Raw genomic sequence first — 21618 nt, forward strand, 5'->3', positions numbered from 1 at the left:
TGCTATGGCACACAGGTAAGCGAGCGAGAAAATTTTACATAACAGCAAACTGTAAACCAAATAATTCACAACTAAACGTAAATGTAGCCACAATGGAAACTGTAATTCACAATATATCACTAATCATACTCTTATTCCAGAATATACCAGTATAATCGCAATCAGAACCATGCTGTCAAACCTAATTATGCAAATATAATCCTGGTAATATCTTATGTAAAATAATATTTTTCAAACGGCTCTAATTAAATTACCGCGTCTCTTAAAAAAAATTCTGGAATAAAGGTGGACGGTTTAAATGACTCAAATCGATTAGGCATATACCACCAAACCCAATCGATAGCTTACACAACACGACACGACGGTGTAACTGGCGCATATCAATAACCATTGCTTCTAAGCGCAAACCCCAATTTCGCTGATACAACATCTTACAAACGATGCCGCCAATGCAAACCATCAGCCAACGCCTCGACGCCACCGACGAGGCAACGATTATCATTCGAAGAACAATAAGAGCCAATGATCTCTCATGAATAATTCACGAGTTCGCGATTTGCTCGGCCCTTTAGCCTCCCCCCCCCTCCCTGCCCCTTCACGTAGCAAATGTAAACGCCCAATCGCTAGAAGCCCCGTGTATGAGCGGACAGAAATCAGCACCAAGGACCACGGCAGCTCTCATGCATTGCACACGGGAGGAGAGGCTCACCAGTCCGTCTTAGTGAACGGTCATACGCCTCCTATTATTGGTAGTAGTACGTAACCAGTATTAATTGTTCTTGTTACAAGTCCTGCTACTGGTTAGGAAAACACGGCGACTTAACCGCGACAAAGCCGACGCCGCATGTCTACAGTAGCGCGTAACGTGACGTTGTTGAAACGGTGTGCAGTGGGGGAGTTTTTAGTATTTCAAACGGGAACACACACACGCAACCATACACACATTCACACCGCGCTCGAATACGCAATTGTTTAAGCGAGGTTTTTTTTTTTAATCGTATAGCAGATATATAATACGTAGATTGCGTAAACTGTAGGTATATTGGCATCGTGCACATATCTGGGGCTGCGGCAGCCTTGCACACACGCGCGTCCGCACACGCTGTGTACAACACAAGTCTAAATTCGGTCTTATTATCGAGAGATATTGTGTGTGTATATATATACACACACAACACATACATAGTACATATACTGCACACTGAGTCTTAGATACACATCGTACACACACACACACACATCTCGCTGGGATTACAAAATCACGTGCTGCTGCTGTTCCTGCTGGCGGCACGAAGGAAGATACAGGGGACAGCAGAAGAGAAGAGAAGAGACAACTGGAAAGGAAAAGGCATTCGTCGTCGTCCTAGAACGTGGGAGTCACATTAATGACAGCTAATTAAATGGTGCAACAAAACATGTCGAGGCAGTCATCAACATCTCAGGATATCCCCATGGATGTTCTGGATAGTCACGGCACACAGGTGAGCGGGCGACGGTGCGATGTGTTTGTACGCTTGCACACAGGCACACACATACACACACGTGCATTTGCGGATAGCTATACAGTAAGTGTTGAGTGACCTTTGAACTAATTGTTGCGATTGTATAATATACGTATGACCGATACAACATATATACATACATACAATGTTCTTGCGGGGCTTGTGTGGTGTGCATGGCTTGTTGTATGGGTGTTGTTGGTAATGCCCCAGCATTTTGTGTTGAATGTCCATTTATGTATTGTGTGTGCAGTTTGAGAAGGGAGACACTGTGTACTTGAAATATTGAGAATGATGCAAGTGTATACAATTCCTGTGTCGTCTGAAATACGCGCACACGCCCATATACATTTTTTACTGGATTAAAAACACAAATGTTTGCCTATGACCACATGACCCAGAATGTACCAGACGCCGTGAGACCTCGACAGCTGAGCAGACATTGAGCCTGGATAGTGGTTGGATGGGTGACCACGATGTGTAAAAGATAGGAGCTGTGGACAGTATGGGCAGCAGAGCGCAGTTCAATGAAATCCATTGTCCTCTACTGTCACCACCCCGCATTGACCAGCGTGGTGAAGTATGGTCAAAGATCCCTCACGACTAGCAAGGCGTTGGGAGACACTCATCCAGCAGTGGGTTGACAACGTTATCTACAAAGATCCCCCATACAGCCTTATCAAACTGTTGGGGCAAGTGCTGTTAGCGATCACCTATGAAGGCCTTTGTCTTCCTCGTGGCTGAGTCGACCTAGGGGAGGCCCAGGACTGGTTCGGATATGCGTCACTCGTTTTGACCGTGAGCGGGATTCGAACTCGGGTGGCCGGGTTCGTAGCGCACGAACAATGCTTCAGGATTATGCCATGCACACGACCGTAAATTTGCCAAACTGTTTCTGAAGCTCATCTCGGTTGGCTGATCACAAGCCGGGTGGAGTCAATTCCACATTCTCGTGGCGGGGCCCAGTTGAGTTGCACAAACTGGCGTATATACGGCATTGTGATTCGAGATCCTTGAAACACAAAGCTAGCTCTCTGCCAGTACTCGGGCACTGTAATGGTTATAGAGTGTGTGTACGTGCGTGGGTCTGCGAGTGTGCGATTTTGCACGCGTGTGAGTGCGTGTGCACGCCTGTGGGACTCATGTGTGTGTGTGTGTGTGCAAGTACATGCGTGTTTGCATGCAGCGTAAAATCTATGTGGCTATGTGAGTGCTGGTGCGCGCGTGCACGTGTGTGTGTGTGTGTTGGGGGAGCGATGGCGCAGTGGATGGCGTGCTACGAACCCGGCGACCCTAGTTCGTTTCCCGCTCACAACCAACACCAGTCACGATTATTTTAACTGATCCTGCGCCTCCCCAAGGTCCCCTCGGCCTTTGAATGAGTAACTAGTGCGGTGTGTAAATATCGCCACTTGGGAGACAAAGGCGGTCGGGCGTGGTGTTGGCCACAAACCCCTTCGTGTACCGTTCCGGCCTCCATAGGTGCTCGCTAACAGCACTTGCCCTAACACTCAGTTAAGGCTATACGTGGGATGTTTGTCTTTGTACGTGCTAATAGATTGTGGGTTTCGCTCCAATAACAGCAGCAAGGTTCCTTTGTCATCCTCTCAATAGGTCTCAGATATTTAGGGTCCCAATTCGAAAGGGTTAGGGCTGGGCACATCTGGGTGCGTGGTATTGCGGGAATGATTCGTACCAAATGCATTGTCCTGAAGGTGTCTCCTCATTAAAGCAATAATACAATTCATGTTTGTGAGCCCAGCTACCCACGGTGAACCTGATTTACCTGATTTATAGCTTAAATTTGAATTGTCGGTATGTGTGTGTGTTTCATATCCATACTTATCTATACATTATTAATTTGGATATCGTGCATAATGATGCGCATCGGGGCACTCAACTGACAATCAGAAGGATGCAAGATTTATATCCAGGTCGGGTGTCAGCTTGGGCTATCATCAAGGTGAATAAAATAGCTACCAATTTGGGAGGTTAACAATTGTATTACATAAGACAAACTGATCCTGTCAGAGGAATGTGGAATGAAAACATCTGGCAAAAGATGATAATTATGTATAGGAATCCCCCCCCCGGCCACCTGCTCGCTTGGGAAATGCGACTGAGTTCTGCATGGGCAATGGTGGTGCAGTGATTAGCACACTGCGTTATGAAGCTTGCGATCTCAATTCAATTTCTGGCTACGGTTAGCATAAGTGGCGAATGATGATGTATGAACTGGTCCTGGGCTTCCTCATCATCGTCAACCCGTATTGACCAGCGCGGTGAAGTATGGTCAAACAACCTCTATGACAGGCATGGCATGTGAAGACATTCATCCAGCAGTGTATTAACAAAAGAGGTATACATGTCAGTATTATTATTATTAAAATGTGTGTAATAGACTTATAACGTATATTTCAAATGCTTGAATCAATATTTTTTTTGATACTTGCAGAATAATGATTCAGTTTTTTTTCTGAGTTTTAATGAAGACAATGAAATGTAACCTTTTTTACACATCGTAGCTGTGCAGGAACAGTAAGCGACACATTTTTATGGTTTTACATTTAATAGCCCTTGAGGATTTGGATTTTATTGCAGCCCTGTTTTCAGTTCGGGTGAATTTAAGATTCTAACATTTTAGATTTCAGGTTTTTAGATTCTAAATAACAATTTAAGATATATTTTATATCCGTAGATTTTCTGATCTCACATGATATATTAATTGGAGGTGTCTTTTGTGCAAACAAAAGTGACGTTGCTTTCCACCACTTTTGGCAGGAAAAGCACGGAAGTGATGTTATATTAGCGGCGTTTTCCTCTAACATCATGCTTAAATCAATACGAAACAAAAACAAATCTTTCAGACCGTTCAAAAAATTTCGCGTCTCTGCCGAATTTACTGATGCTTCATATGAACCCGAAAGTCGGGTCGACAGCATTTATGACATGTTCACACAAACATCAATCACATAACTCAACGTATAGCTCTTCTACATCTCAAATGGACAAAGGACACATTTCCTTGGATCGTGGTTTGGTGGTTCGTGACGAAATTATTATATCCATGAGCCTCTCACACACACACATTGGGCTATAAAGTGAAATCTTAAGAGGCAATACATAAGTGGTTTGCTGACCTACTTATGCGGACCTTTGAGTGTAATCTCCTCATATCCACGGGGTTTCTCCACGTGTCCTGGTTTCCTCCCACACACAAACACGCTATTAACACATCTAACGTTTAATATTGGCCTCAGCTACCCAAGAGCCTACACTGGCTTTCTTGGGTAAAAAAAAAAACATACTGAAAAGTCAAAGTGTCTCCTTGGCCTAATAAACACGGATAAATGCTCATTTCCATAAGGGGCTCAAAAGATAAAGGAGCAGCCCCGCAAATTCTCGCTGAAACCACTACTGGCAGAAGGGCCTCCACTAGGAGCTATTTTGGTCTTCTCTTCCACACTGGCAGTACATCTTGGAAGAGGTGGAAGTACCCACAATTTACGACACTGCAAGTGACCTAGCGTATGTACCCATTTCTATTGCTGGGTGGACAGTCGCGGGGGTATTTAAGATCCTTTTCCATTGTTTCGACTGCCACACCGGGATACTCCAAAAATTCAGATTGCAAAATCCAATGTGCCAACCATTATACACCAGTGGCTGTACCACACTGGACCACACTATAGGGCAATTCCCACATTCCTATGCCAGGGGTCATTCTCTCCAGAGGACAATCACTGTTGACCTCTAACAAAGTGGAATCATTGTTTTGTATTATCCATCTCAGAATGATGATGGGCTCAGTCAATCTCAGAGACAGATTTGAACCCATTGCCTTCGAAATGTGATTGCACGCTTTTCCGTGCGTGAATATCATTAGCCTTATAGGTTTGCTAAAACCCAGATGTACATGGTGATGCATTCAATACACACATTCCCCCTATTTATAACCACTGCTGATGGCACATTTCTGATGTAATTAAATTATAATTTACAGTCCTCTGTCACTGCACTGCTGGATACATATGGGAGAACAAAGTCAGCTGCTGCTTGCACTTATGAGACTCATCTGTGTAACCCAGATAGCATAGCCAATTTATATTCAGACATTCATTGTTATTAAACAAAAGTACGTATTAAATGCCGCATCCAATGTCAAATCATCATACAAGTATATCACCAGAATACTGTAGAGTGCTCTGATTTTGCGAGATCAAAGCAAACGATGACGTGTACATTTTAGGAATTACATAACCCCAGTATTCAAGTAATTCGATGACGGTAGGACCCAATCACCCACAATGCACCGCATTCTGTAAGAGCCGAGCTTGTGCCTTGATAGTACTTGGATGGGTGACCACCATGCACAAAGCAGGTGCTCTATGCTGCTGTGTGGCTACATTGCCAGCAAAGGACAGTGCAGCAATCTTTATTGAACTGTACCTGTGTGCTTCTCCTCTCCAGAATCACAAACCCACATGAACCAGGATGGAGCAGTATAGGCAGACAATATCCAATACCCGCATGATATTGGGATCGTTATGTTGTGCTTAAAACCAGTCATCAGAATGATTTTACTACATGCACTGGTGAGGGCCCGATGGAATATTTTGAAGGCAATCTCTTTCTCTCTGTACATATGTATGTTTAACTTGTTTTGCACCGTGCGTAACCAACCGTGCTAATGGGAGGTGTACCGTGTCCTTCCTCAAAGATGCCGATCATGGCTACCCTTCCATTTAGCTCTGTCCACGATATTTACTCAAGAACTCTGCATTAGATACTCCTGCCAGTTGCATCCAGTTATTAAAATTGCTTCTGTACTTAATTCGCTGTCTTCCCCAGCTATTTGTTGTTCCTATAATTTCCGCAGTCAAAACATTACATTCCGTCTCTTGTTTTCTCATTACATGTCCAAGAAAGCACATTTGTCTTTGTTTCATTATTCTTATTAATGTTATTTTTGTAAACTGCTATCCATAATAGATGTATGTTACCCATCTTGTCTATTCATTAAATATTTAATATCCTTCTTTAAAAAAAACACATTTCTGTTGCTTCTAGTTTGCTATGTATGGTTTTTGTAAAGTTGTCCATCTTTCACATCCACAAAGGAGAACTGACAATATTTAACAAGGCAAGTGTGAAGCTAGCAATGATAACAATCATTATGTATTCACCCGAAATGCCCTAAAGAGTCTCGGGACTTGTTTCAGGAGGTTCCTGCTGAAAATGTTTGGCCAATTAGATATTTCAGAATTTTGCTTGCGTGTTGGAGAACAGACAAATATCTGCTCACCCACTCAGGTGAGCAGACAGTGCTCACGAAGCTAATGTTATAGATCAACAGCTTACTTTCTGTACCACACAACTGGACATCTCGTACATTTCTTGAAATAGGTGTCTCTCCTTCACACACCGTGGCCCCATATTTCTGTGATCCAACAATTCTCAGCAGCTGTAAGTCTCTGGTTGACGGGCATACACAGCCACATCTGGCCATAGCATGCTTGGCTGAAATGGCTATCTGTGCAATTTTCAGATATGCTTAGATGATTATAATGCTCTAACGAAGCAATTTACACTTATTTTCCAGTACATAAAGGTATTAGTACTGTGAGCGTTTAGGAGATTGTGTGATCCAGCAGAATAACAGTGCTATAGTGAAACAAAATATTTACAATGTTGATGGGAACGTGGAATTCCCACCACTGGTTCAGGCCCAACTATGGAGATGAGCACCACCCCGTTGCTACATTGAACAGAAAGACACAATGTCTTTGAATGCCTCATTTCGTATTTTAAATACGTAGCCGGGAGGTTATGGTTCTCGCATGATCCGTGGTTGGGGAGAGCGTGCGGGGCTATGAGGGTAATCCGTCTCCCCCCCCGCTGCCACCCTCCTTGAGACTCTGAATATTGGTATTTTATTGACATTTACCAGAGTAAGTACACTGCATTTGATTATTATTAATAATAATAGTAGTAGTCATGTATGTATGGCTACATTCAGTTCGGTTGGCTCCACTTAGGTGCGAAAGTAGTTCAGCACAGATACATACGTATGTTGAACTTCTTTCAATGCAGCTCCCTATTTAAACATCTTGACATTTTAGGATGCCCTTGCCTCGCGAATGTTCTCGATCCACCTCTGGATGTGTCTGTTTGCTCCCCTGCACGTCAACGTGACGACATGTCACCGCTGGGGCTCACGATGCCATTCCTGATTCGTTTATTCCTTTCCACCTCCGTGGAGCCTACCAGAATCCCTAATTAATGGCTGCAGCAGTCGCGTGAGCACAATAAACGTGAATCAAATATCGGTGGTCGCGCAAGTGGCTTGATGCGCGTAGGGCGCGATTCGTCAATTCACCAGCGGGACCGGGGGAGGGTTGGACTAACATATACAAGCTTGCCCCAACCCACACGGACTGTGGTGTGAGGAAGCCTTCATCCCATAGTAGATTGGAAAATAACAGGAAAAAATTATCGATTTTTTTTGTAAACACATAACAGGTGGTATTGCCTTCATTTGTTACGTGTACTTTTAAATAATATATTAATAATAATGTATTTTTACCTTGGGAAGCCTCACTGAGTCAAGATTTGTTTTTTTTTTCAAGAGGGTTGCTGCTAACATTGGGATGATGTTTGGCCAGTTCAAAGAACGAGGGTTTGACTTCTTCTTTGGAGCAAACCGGAGCACCCGGAGAAAACCCACCACGCATGCGTGGGCCTGGGACGGCACTCACAGCTCCGCACAGGGAGATTCAAGAATCCATTGCTGAGCTTCCGTCTCCTGAGCATCTCGCAGGCACAACCCTACAACACCGGCTGCTCCCAAGGAGTCTCCCACTCAAGTACTGATCAGGCTCATCCCCTGGCAGTATTCAATCAACATTTTTCATCCGGTGGGGGGGGGGGGTTATAAATATCTCCCCAGGTATGACAACTAAAAGTGCAGTTCTGAGGATTTAAATTTCAGAGCCAGAGACCGCCGCCCCCACCTCCCCCCACCCAAAACCACCTCCCCCCCCCCCCACCACCCAGGATATATGCATCATGAACATACGAATCCATTTCAATCTAAGAATCAATGAGATGTTACATACTTAGTAAGCACACTGCCTACACCATCACTACCAAGCCTCCTGATGACACCCCAGTGCACTGTAATTATGCCCTGTTGCCCGACTCGTGCTGCGGTTAGAGCAACCAGATCTCATTAAGCGCGGGGGTGGGGGAACCCAACGGCCTGTGGACCACATCCATCCCATTTCACACATGAGACCTGCCAGGGGTCGGGGCGAGGAGAGCGCTGGGGTGTGCCCTGCACCATCCCAATGTCCATTTGGTCCACCCAAATTCACTCTCCTTTGCGGTGGTGAAATCACAGTCACGCATCGTGGTGGCCCGCACCGCACAACAGCTCTGCCGTCCTCTGCCCTACCCGATGTGAGAGGAACTGGAGCCTGGCCTGGGCCGGATTCTTAGAATTGGCCCACAAGTGATATTTGTCCTTCACTGTAAGCAGCCTCTTCAGCCCCGTGTCTGCTTCGGAACCGCGACCGGGAGTAATTGTCCATAATCGAGTTTTTTTTGTTGTGTTAGATCGCGTTAATGTGTCGTTAAACCCGCCACCACCCGACATAGCTAATTAGTAAGGTTTGTCACATGGTGTCAAAACTGTGGGCGTTTTTTGTTTGTTTAGCAGTGAAAGAACAATGAGACGATTGTGGAGCCGGCCTACCGTCATGAGGAATCATCAGTGCAGTGGCAGCCACGATATGGCGACAGTTTTTTTTAGTTGATGGTCTTAAAGAAGGCTTGGGTGCGTTATACATGCAGCTTGGGGATATCATGTGACTTGTAAGGCATGGTGTGAGGACCGATTCAATTGCATTGTTTACTATCTAAAACCCACCCATTTTGCGTGTATACGTCACCTGCATTTGTTTTCAGCCTGCGCGCATCTCTCCGTGTGATAAGTTTCCCATTATTTATAGAAAGTTTCCTTATTAATAGAAAGTTTCCTGAGCCTCCCGAGGTCGACGTGCTCTGAAGTGAGAAATTGTTTTCTTGGTATCTAAACAACAGCACGGGGGAGACAAGCATTGATCGGGCATTGTGCACTGTCTATCATGCTTGCATTAATAGATTCTCAACACTTACCCCTATCATTCACGATTTGTATATCAGTCTAAACAAATGGAACGCCTCTTATCTGCAACCTATTTCCTATTATTACTATATATTTTACCAGGTAAGGCTCACTGAGCCGTATAGCTTTTTTCAGACTATTACCTGCGATAATTATTTCCGCAAGAGCTGCGGTGCCCCTAAAAGCCCCTATCATCCATGGTCTTAATTCTTCCTTTTTTTCTTGCGATTTTTTTTCGTCTTCCCCATCCTGCTTTGCAAAACAGCTTCCTATTATTTGTGAACTTTTTTGCAAATAAGACTCATAATCTTCTTTGGTTCTTTCGGTAAAGTCACGTAGAATGCGAATAAAATAATAAATTGATAAAATACAATAACACAATAATATTCTCACGACGTTTCGGCCACAACACACTCCAGCGCTGTCCTCCAGACAGTCTCGTCCCCTTCACCTGATGAAGGCCGCTTGTGTTGTGGCCGAAACGTCGTGATAATATTATTGTTTTATTTTATCAATTTATTATTTTCTTCTCATTCTACGTGACTTTACCGAAATAACCAAAGAAGATGAATCCTTGCAGTCACGAAAGCTTTAAATCGAAAAGACTCATAATATTTATAATAATTAGTGTTTATATATATGGTATATAGAGCTGCCCTTCTTTAGCACAGGGGCATCTCGGGGCACCGCGATTAAAAGCATTACATCGCAACTTGTCTCAACGTACGTGAAAGGGCACCCCGAGTTGCAGTTTTTCCTACGGGTACGAGCTGATTGAGCACTGGACCTAACATCGAGCATTAGTCCGCCAGTATGGGGGATATCATCGCGCTAATTGCCATGTGTAATCCCAATCGAGTAATTTGCATTTGGAGCACAACGCCAGCACACAATGGCCTACCCGTTGAGAATTACGACAGAGGATCTCAACCAGGGCAGCCCTGCCGGACTGGAACAACGGAACCGCTGCAACATGCGGTGAATGTACTGCCGCTGGTCGATGCCTGCCACCATCATTTGCCGAGCTCGTCGCATTATTTGCGATTAACACGGTAGGCCACGTACGGTGTGAAAAAAGTTCAGCATACATACATTATCCGCCCCGCCCTCCCGTCCCGTCCCCCCACCAAATGGAGAAGCAGAGTGAATTCACGGGTGTCATCGCGCATAATAGGATCCACAATGTCCGCCCTCCTCATCACTGTGTATAAAAGTGCTTACGCTATATATCTGCACGTGCCCATAGCTCGTGTGTGCACATCCGCTGCCTGGTTCTGTCTGAATGCTCTGCAGCAGATTCGTGGCTTTAGAGCTCCTGTGATTAGGTAGGGAAGAACACACTCCAGCACAAGCTCTGGATATCCTGCTGCATTTGTGCACGAGATTTCTGTGGCCAACAAACGTACGTGGGATGATTCACTCGTGCGGCTGCCTTGCATGCTAGGGTATGCCCGATGCTTCCCATCTCGTAAGCAATCTATCCCAAATCGCATGTCGTTTTGTTTGATTGCATTCACTCGGTGCATGAAATGCTCATGCTGAGCACGCATCTCGTCAGTGTTGGAGATGCATTTGTTGCAAGCGAGACGTGAACGTTTTGAGATTCACCCAGACAGGTCGACGTCATCCTCGTGCGTTAAGTCAGCATTCGTGTCCCAGGAATGATTTCGGCACACCACACCCATCTCGCCCTATTTCGTCCTCGTGACACTGCTGCTGTATGCACGGACATGGATACAGTAACGTCCCGCGCCTCGGATGAGCACGACTGGCTACGTACGGTGCGAAAGAAGTTCAGCGTACACACATAGGAGTACTTTGTACTCGAGTGCAAGTGCGCTATATGCTGAGAATCGCTTCTCCAGTAGTTCTAGACCTTTCCGGAGCCACCGACCACTGCCAACTCTCAGACGATGTCTGCGGACCGCCATGCAGGACAAGAGTTTGCCACTTTGTGAAAAAGAATCGTATCTGCATCCGTTCCGCAGAAACGTTCAGGATTCGTTGATCTCAAGTCGCGACTGACGACATGGGAGTCCCCACAGTTCCTTTAATTATAAAGACTCAAACCCATGAAAGTGCCTCGTAAGTAGAGGTCAAAATATATTACCACAGTGCCACAGAACTGGATTTTAATAAAAAAACAATAAATCGTAAATGCTGCATAAATGAACCTTCTCATTCATAAATTAGTTAAACACATCTCTTTTTTAGCTTTAATGTAATTTAAGAAATAGGACGAACCCCATCCCCCAAATGTGTGCACAATGTTTAATCGAACTTCACAGCGGTCGCGTAAATAATAGCGGTCCACGTGCTGCACTTTGTGACATCAAAACCGAGTCGGGCCACAGTGTGGCGGGTTGCATTGCCAGCAAGGTTACAGGGGCACCTTGCCAACACGACGAGCAGCCGAAGCATTACACAGGAGAGGGCCCATTTCATTATCAGATTAAACACCGCACGGCTCAAAGATTACCCCACCCCCCCTCCCCTTCCCATCCCAGAGTCAAGAGGGCTCTTGTTGAAGAGACGAGGCAGAGGTGCAGTTGTCCCATTGGCGACCCGAAGCAGAATGTTCGATTTTGGGTGCCGTTGCTTCATGTGCGCCGCCCTGGCGTAGGCCTTAACAACCTCGGTTGGTCTACAGGAGGTTGCGGGTTCGATGCCGAGCGTGACGCCCGTATGTTTGGAGTTTGCACGTTCTCCCCGTGGTGGAGCGGGTCCTCTGGCTGCAATAAATTTGCACGTGGTAAGCCACTTCGTTGGGCGATCATTTGTGGCCAGGTCACTTCTGAAAAAGAGCTACATAGCTCGGTGAGCCTCACATGGTAAAATAAAGTAAAATGTTTTTAGGAGTTTAAGTGTATAACATTCTCGTGATGTGGCAGCACATATAGACAAAATATGGAGATGCAGTGGTACACGAGAAATGTGTATGGGCGTGAGTATTCAAATTAGGGGAGAGAGCTGTAGACAAGACAAGGGACGAGATATATTAATTGGATTTCTCATGAACATGAGGATTTCAGCTGATGTCTGATGAACCCCCTAAATTTTGTCGCGAATCTGGGGCCCCTTGGGATGCTTGAGGGCCCAAAGCCTTGGCTCGGTTTTGCGAGCGCACGGCGCTGCGATGTTGCCGTGCCGCGAGCGTGCGGCGCCCGAGTGAACGCGACACCTGACATAGAATTTAGCCGCGTTTCGTTGTTGGTACGTTTTAAAAAAAAAATGTATTTCCCAAGGAATAAAAAAACAACAACAGGGAAATGCGTCTCGTTGTTTGCGTTGGAATATGTTGGAGAGGTGCTCGTCTCGTTTGGTTGCCTGGAGCCAGTGGTGGTGGGGAGGGAGAGGGGGAAATTCCACATTCCTATGGCAGTTTGGTGACTTTGCAGGATGGCCGCTGTTTAAATCCCACCCCCGCCACCCAAGGAGAAATATAAATTATATCACGAAAAAAAATATTGTTTCTATCTTTCATTAACGTGCGCACATTTGCTGAATTTGCAGCGGCTCAACAAATTAAATAATAATCTAATTTCTTGGGGCTCATAAAAAAATATTTCACTGCGGTAGCTGCAGTTGCAATCCGTGCACAAGGCTGCATTTTATTGCGTTGAGAAAAGTCGACAATGACCTTCCAAATGCAATACTGGTTCCTACCATGGGAATGTGGAATTTCCACCACCGGCTTTAGATCTGCCATTGGAAGCGAGTGCTCGTCAGTTCGTTTCTTGAGCATGAGCGACACTTCACCTCTGTTTGAGTGAGACATTGCAATGCACGTGATGTTGAGTAGGTGCCTACCTATAACAGTTCCCTTTCCTGCTCTCTCCCCACCCTTTCCACACTTAATAAACGCACATTCTCACCTCCATAATCGTTCGTCTCCATCTCCCATTCCTTCGCTCTCAATTTTCATCTCTATGTAACGTGTCTTTCCTTATTCTTTTTCCATTCCTGCCCCTGCTCTCAATCTCCCCCACCGCCTGCCTCTTCCCCTCCCTCGATCTTCACCTGCCGTGCTCCGTATCGAAATCACCGCAACATCTGCCCATGTCCCATCGTCTCCATCTTCATCGTCGCCTGCACTTTCTCTCAAATTTCGCTGCGTGCCTCGGCATCCCTTCATCTCCATCTCTCGTCCCACTCGACGGGCCTCCGCTTTTTCTCCAAATTCTTTCACCACCGTTTCCGCCCTCCCGAACCGCGCACGTTCCCGACCGCGATCGTTATAACGCTTCGCTCCTTCACGATTTCCCGACGTCCCTCCTTTCACTCATTTCCATATAACATCTCACACGTTTGTTAACCGCTCAACAATTCTTGAACTCCTCATATCTTCTTCGCGTGGTGAATTTGTCACTCTTCACACCCTCCCGCTTACTGTCACACCATAACTTCCTCACTTCACCATTCACCACCCCCGCCCTCCCCCCCCCTTCCTCTCCTCTGCATCCAGTCTGCCGGAAAGTGTGGTCATGGAAGGGGACGATTCAAGCGCTCCGATGGAAGCACCTCCTCTGACACGACCACCAACAGCTTTGTGCGCCAGGTAAGACAAGTATTTACGTTTTACTCTTTCACCAGGCAAAGGCCCCAAACAGAGCTATTCGTTTTTGTTTTTTCCTCAGAAGCGACCTGACCACAAATATAATAGCTCGATGAAGTGACTTGTCACCTGGAAAGATATCGCAGCAGCCAACTGCTCTAAACGCGTGTTCCAAAACGTGGAGGGGAAAACATCCGGAGGACCTGGAGAAAAGTCCACGCGACAAATATACAGACGTCAGGGTTGGGATAGAACTCACAAACCCCCGAGATACCAGGCGAGGAAGACTCACGGTTGGGGAGGGGTGGGCTTTACAATGGCCATGTTGGAGACGCTGAGCACACAAAAGGTGACCCACTCAGTTTGAATGTGCGTTTCAAGGACCTGTGATGAGTAACCATCATCAGTGACCGCCTTACAAAGACAAAGACGGTCGCTGCATCATACCGTGTCAACCCAGACGGTTTACCCCGTATTCTTGTACAGGGAAAGTGAGTTTTCAGGTCCGTACGGCGTACAGCCGTTTCAATACGGGCAAAAAAGAAGTGTCTATTTGTTTGTGATGGGACTTTGCAGGATGGACGGGGTGACCAATAAGGTCTGAATTGGTCTGGAATAAGGTGGGCACTGATAAGGGTTGACAGGTATGCTGCATTGCGCGCTTTCAGATGGCGCTTCTGCGTCGGTCTGGATCGCTCTTCCTTCCTATATTTGGAAGCCACTGGAGCTATGCGCTTTTACATCGTCTAGATTGAAAATTAATTTATTTATAACTGCTTTTTTGTGTTTAGTTTGTTGTCCTTCCCCCACACCTGCAATGATCACGGTTGGCTACGTACGGTGAGAAAGAGGTTCAACATACATGCAAAGACAAAGATCCCCCGTATAGACTTAACAGACTGTTGGGGCAAGTGCTGTTAGCGAGCACCTATGAAGGCCGGCACGGCACACGAGAGGGGGTGGGTGGCCAACACCACGCCCAGCCGCCTTTGTCTGTCCAGTGGCGATTTTTACACATCGCACCAAGTACGCATTTGAGACTGAGTCGACCTAGGAGAGGCCCAAGACCGGTTCAGATAATCGCCACGGCTGTTGGCCGTGAGCGGGAATCGAACTCGGGTCGCCAGTTTTGTAGCGCAGTGCGCTAACTGCTCCACTCCCGCTCCCCACATTGTATACATATATTACACTGTGTTCTCCCAGTGTAGTTAGATGTCAGTTCCTGCCTGGCCTCTAATAGCTGCACAAAAATCCATCGTTTTACATTTACGTTATCACTTAATTGTATGTCTGAGTGAGTCTGTATATAAGTCTGATGCAAGTTTATGATCCAATGCAAGTCTGAGCGGTCCATTGTAATATTTGTAAAAAAAAGAGTGTGTTAGCCAATGAAAACGTTTGTGGCTTATTATCTCTTCTGTGAAATAACGTGTTAGTCTATGGATTCTGTGTTGGTCTAACTGATCTATGTTATTCTATGTTAGTCTGCCAAACCATTGTTAGTCTATCGATTTAATGTACTGTCTTAATCTGTGAAACCTGTGTTAGTCTGCGGAAATAAACGTTAGCCAATGGGATCTATGTTAGTCTGTGGGTCCTATGGTAAATGTATGAAATTCATTGCTTATAAGTCTGAATAGAGTATACATCATCATCATAATATTAACATATACGTTATAAGAAATATATATGAACATTATTATAACATTAAATATAGATTTAAAACCACCATTTCCACTATTGCCAATCCAGCATTCTCAATTTAATTATGAATTGCTTATGCATAAAACAGAAATGCTAAAAATATAAATAATAATATTCTTTGGGTCTTTCGGTAAAGCCACGTAGATAGAAAAAAATAAAACAAATATCACGACGTTTCGATGACAACACAAGCAATCGTCATCAGGTGAAAAAATGGGTGTAGCCCAAGGGTCATAAGAGAAGTGGGCGGAGCTAGTGATGAAATTTGCATGTCAATGTAAGATCGAGTAAATCGGAGAGCCACCTCCACGACGATGAAGCTGCGGAGGTGGCCATTGTATTGTGAGAGATTAGCATGTCATTGTAAGATCGTAGAGCCACCACCACATCGAGGAAAACGAGCAACGGTGGCTGTATTAGTGAGACATTTAGCCTGTTAATGTAAAGACATTTAACCTGTTAATGTAACACCAGAGAGTCGAAAATAACTACTAACATCGGCAGGTAGGATGGAAACATCACAGCCAGTTATGACTGCTCAGTTTGTACCCATCTTCTCGGTGGAAATTGTGTCTGTGTTTATATATATATATCTGTATGGCTTCATGAACAAATCTTTGCTGATAGCCAGTGGGTTTGTAGAGTACCTTTGTCTTGGAAAATAAATTTTGTATGTACCCACAGCATTAAAACAATGATCAGCCACGGCTGAGTTATTGGTCCTACCGTGTTTCAGATCTGCCTTATGTTCACGAACATGGTCAGAGACATGTCGCTTAGTTTCCCCAATGTAACTACTGCCACAGACACAACTTAGTTTGTAGACGCCGGGGTATTGCATGCCAGGGATCACATCCTTCACAGATGGTATCAGATCACGAAGTTTATGTACTCTGTTGAATCGAACCTGGATCTTGTGTTTGCTGATGATTTTGGAAATATTTTTAGTGACCCCTGCTATGTATGGCAAGGTGATGGTTTTGATTGGGTCCTCAGATGGTTCTTTCCCAACGATTGGGATGATAGCTTTACAGATTATGTAGTCTGAATATCCATTAATCTTGAGAGCTTGGTGTATGTGTACGTGTTTCAGTTCACTGGCTAGGTGATGATGGTCGGAAATACATCGAGCTCCTTTGTGTAGAGTTTTGATGAGGGAATTCTTCTGGGATGGATGGTGGTGGGAGTCAGGTTTTAGGTAGGCATCCGAATGGGTGGCTTTCCTGTAGACAGAGTGTCCCATTGAGCCATCTGGTCTCTTTTCGATTAAAACATCAAGAATGGTAACTTGCCACCCTTTTCCACCTCCATGGTGAATTTGATGGCTAGGTGTATGGAATTGATGTGGTTGAAGAATTGGCCCAAAGCTGGTAGGCCATGTGGCCAGATGATGAACGTGTCATCTACGTACCTCTTCACAAGAAAGGACGTAGGGTGGATGCCTGGATGGCATCTTTCTCAAAATTTTCCATGAAAACATTGGCTGCAACTGTAGATAAGGGAGAACCCATTGGGCTACCTTCAACTTGTTTGTAGAATGCTCCATTCCAGGTGAAGTAAGTGTTGGTGAGGCAGTGTCTAACCAGAGCCGGTACATCAGCATTCAGTCCTTGTTGGACCAAATATTCAATGATTGCAATGGTGTCAGGCACAGGAACTTTAGTAAACAAAGATACTACTTATAGTAATAGGTTTTTACCCTTTTAGCTGGCACAAAAAACTGACACCTTTATACAAGGGATCATGTTTGCAATAACCACAACACAAGCAGTCAAAAATGCAAACAAAAATAGACAACTCTCTCCTTGAATTTGATTGGTCCACACCCGAGACGGCTTTTCCTTGAGCCTAGTCTCCACTGGTGTTGGACCAGATGACGCCAAAAGGCGTACAACTCAAAAACAGCACACTATCAGAGTATTGAGAGCCTTTTGGCGTCATCTGGTCCAACACCAGTGGAGACTAGGCTCTAAGAAAAGCCGTCCCGGGTGTGGACCAATCAAATTCAAGGACAGTACATATCATTATCAGAGTTGTCTCTTTTTGTTTGCATTTTTGACTGCTTGTGTTGTGGTTATTGCAAACATGATCCCTTGTATAAAGGTGTCAGTTTTTGTGCCAGCTAAAAGGGTAAAAACCTATTATTGTATCTTGTTACTGGCAAAGGAGGTCTTATAATGTAAAGATACTACTTATTATAATGTAGATTTTTATGCAATGTCTTCGTTAATGCAATTTGCATCTCACAATTACTGAGGAGCCACAGACACGAGCTTAAAAACAGCAGCCAGTTGGTGAGCTGGTGCCAGCAATGCACAAGCTCTAAGATGTTGTCAGACAATTCATGAATATTTATACATATGGAAGGAACCCAGAGCACCCAGAGGAAACCAAGCATGCGAGGGGGCAATACTATATCCCATACGAAAGGAACAGATGATATTAGTCCTCACTTTACTGTACTATTTCTGACCAGCCAGTGAAAATGTTCAAACGCACATGGTGCTCGTCTTCATTGGCGGCCTTAGCTAGTGCAGTAAATTCCACATTCCCATGGTGGGGCCAGTCTGTATGGCAGCTCTGGTCATGGTGACGTGGTCAAGCGGTCGCACATTTGCAACTTGTTGCAGATGCTTGTTGTTCAAGCACGTCTGATCGATGCTGCGGCTGTATTAATGCCAAGGCTGTGTTAACCATGAAAATGTGTGCTGTCTGCTTCACAGTGAACGTCAAAGATGCTGGCACATTATTAATAGCATTTTACATTTGTAAGGTGCATTTCATCCATAGATAAATGCCAATTAAAAAATGCGGGGTTTCAAGACAGACTTAAATATAGCCAAAGATTCTGATTATTAAAAGCGTTCCACAGCTGGGAGGACTGCACTGGCAAACACCCGATCATCAAATACTTTATCGGGTAAAATCACGTAGCAACATCGCCCCTGTACTGGTAGATTCTACTCATCTGTGAAACATAGCGCCTCTGTGATAGCCTTGCATTATAACAAAAAATGGCACAAAAATAAACAAATGTAACAAAATCTTTTTTTTAAATCGTCACAATATGGTAGTGATATTACCCATCCCTGAAGGATGGTCGGCTGACTCAAGCCCTGACCGGGACTGAAACTACAACGTGCCACCTGTGAGTCGAGTGCTCTACCCATAGCCCTTATCCGGCCAAATAAATGGGAATAGGTTTTTTTGTTTTAAGCCCAGAGCTTCATAATAAAATTATATCAATCATCGGCCCGATGTTAGTCTCACGTCAAGTACAATATCGGTGCGGATTAAGACAACTGCATATTTCGAATACACAAACACTGCATGTGGTCAACCTTTTCGTGGGTGCCGGTGTACGTGCCGCGCAGTGCACTCGCTTGCTTTGGACTCTCATTTCACGCGCCGAAGAGGAGGCTTGCTAATTGGTCCTGTTTGTTCAGCTTCATGGATTTGTTGTCGTTGCAGATATTTTTTGTTGTTGTTGTGCTGCGCTGTTCATTAATGCTCGAACGAGGCACATCTGTCCTCTCGTTTGAGTATCGGTGACCATGGCAGGGATTCTAGGAATGCTGGCAATTGTTGTGGACGTAATCATGAATACAAGCAGAGGTTAATTCCTAATTGAACATCTTCCCTCGCCCCCCAATCTCAAGCTCCACCACCTGCTCCCCCACAACTATGCTCCTTCCGTTAACCCCTTCCGACCCCCACTCTCATGGCAATGCGCAGAAATACTTTCTAGAGTTCAGCCCTGGACAACTCCAGCTGAAATTAAGCTCTGAGGAGGAGATTGTGATGGGTTGGGGGGTGGTTGAGTAGGTGGGGGGGGAGGAGCTCAGGTTACCGAGACAGGCATTGAGGGGGGCACGGAGAGGTCATCGACCTCAAGCCAGATGGCGGTGGCGATGAGGCGGTAATAACAGACCTCAGCAGCTGGGTGTCAACTGTGCCACGGTTGTAGGATTTGGCAGAATGAAAGGAAGCATTGGTGAGGTGCAGCAACATAAACGGGCGTGATATGTGATGACCCCTTGATGTTGGTGTTTCGCAAAATTCACAAAGCCCTTGCCCTGACCCCTCGGGGTAATTGGTAATTGCTGACCGGGCTGAGGCATTGGAGATGACACCCAAAGTTTGGCGACCAAGGAAAAGGCCCAAAGTCAAGTGGAGGTGATGATGAAACGAACATAGCAGGCGTTGGAGGTTAGGTGTCAACTATTAGAATAGTTTTTTTGGGATCTGGTGTGATGGACGAGCTAAAGGTGTGGTGGCATCAACAACAATGGCCACGATGGCCTCTTAATCGGGCCACGTGTTCCTGGAGCTGTTGTGCGCCCAGCATCCGGCGCTTTGGGGGAGCAAAGGGCTCGCTGGATCTTGTACATTTGCGACGCTCTCAAGCCCACGATGATTGACAGGTGGCTGGGTATAGCAGTACGGCAAGCGGGCCTCCCTCGCGTCTGCGTGACCCGATTTAGCAAGGTCGGCTACGTACGGTGTGAAAGAAGTTCAACATACGCACAGTCCCTTGGAGCGTTATCTCTTCGTGTGTGTGTGCGGGTTTCTCTGGCTACTTCACTTTCATAATGATTATAATGCGACTTATGTCCCAAGGCAGGGCCATCCTGAAAACAAACCCCCGAAGGCTCGGCTCGGACAAATACTTTGCAGTGTAAAATGGCTTATTATTATTATCATCATCATCATCATGACAAGTGGGTCGCGTGGCTATATCCGGGTCCCTTCTCTCCTAGCGAGCCCTGGAGTGGCGACGGCGGCGGTGGCTGTGCCGTGGGGGTGGGTTGAGTTTTTTTTTATGTCGCCTCTCGTTTCCCAGAAGAAGAAAAAAGGTCACGGTGGCTTCAACGTGCGCGAAATCTCCCGTCGCTGGGCAACAGGACAGAACGCGCACGCGCGCTGTCGTATTCACGTGCCCCTGCGATACTGCATTCTCTACAGTGCATGTGCATGTTACACGCACGTTCTGTCAATCCACTGCTGGATGAGGGCCTCCCCCACATCATGGAGGGTGGAGTGCAGAACAACAATAAATATCTGCGTTGCCCTCTACTGCTAAACATGCCTGTAGGACCTGGCTTTTGTAGGCAGGGCTCACCCATTCGAATGCTATCTAGGCTCAGCCCCGCTTTGCTTTTGAGATCAGACGAGATCTGAAACATTCCAAATTACTGGGGTCATAGGCACTACATTTAGTGCTCCGTACAAAATCACAAGCCGTTAGTGCGTCTGTCTTTCGCTTCTTACGCATGTCAGACGGTCTCTCTGTCCATCCATTTATCTGTGTGTCCCGTCCGTTAGTCTGGCACTGTCTATCCCTTTGTTTGAAATTGGCTTGGATGAGGCGAACTTGGCCTGACCATTGCCCATTGCCATCTCTAATTTCCAATCACTTAAAGTACATGCAGCCAGAGGGCGCCACAAAAAGTCCCGGGTAAAGGATTTAGCGACAAACAATGATTCATCCACACGCGATAGCAAGGCAACTGTGCTGAGATCAAAAGCGTGCGTCAAAATCATGGAGAGATGTACGTTTGTAATTATGCTAAAGAGACGGAAATAGGCGCACATCCATTTGAGAACCTGCACAGGTTAAAGACGCAATTTTTTACCGTTTAAGAAAATGCAAGTGGGCTTAGGTAGGACACATCACGACAAGGGAGGATGGC

The 21618-nt window shown here is 45.6% G+C and overlaps 1 protein-coding gene across 1 annotated transcript in view; it reads left to right on the forward strand.

Annotated features, from left to right (window-relative positions):
• The first annotated feature begins 600 nt into the window (after positions 1 to 600).
• LOC116943854 (voltage-dependent L-type calcium channel subunit beta-1-like) overlaps positions 601 to 21618 on the forward strand; it is a 174170-nt gene continuing 153152 nt past the window's right edge. The window contains exons 1-2 of the mRNA XM_032957113.2: positions 601 to 1481; positions 14132 to 14224. Of these exons, the coding sequence (XP_032813004.1) occupies positions 1401 to 1481; positions 14132 to 14224 (174 nt within the window). The 5' untranslated portion in view covers positions 601 to 1400. The remainder of the gene's footprint in view (positions 1482 to 14131; positions 14225 to 21618) is intronic.

The sequence above is a fragment of the Petromyzon marinus genome, chromosome 19, assembly GCF_048934315.1.
Source record: "Petromyzon marinus isolate PM22_M1 ecotype Great Lakes invasive population chromosome 19, UKy_Petmar_22M1.pri1.0, whole genome shotgun sequence".
NCBI classification, from domain to species: Eukaryota; Metazoa; Chordata; class Hyperoartia; order Petromyzontiformes; family Petromyzontidae; genus Petromyzon; species Petromyzon marinus.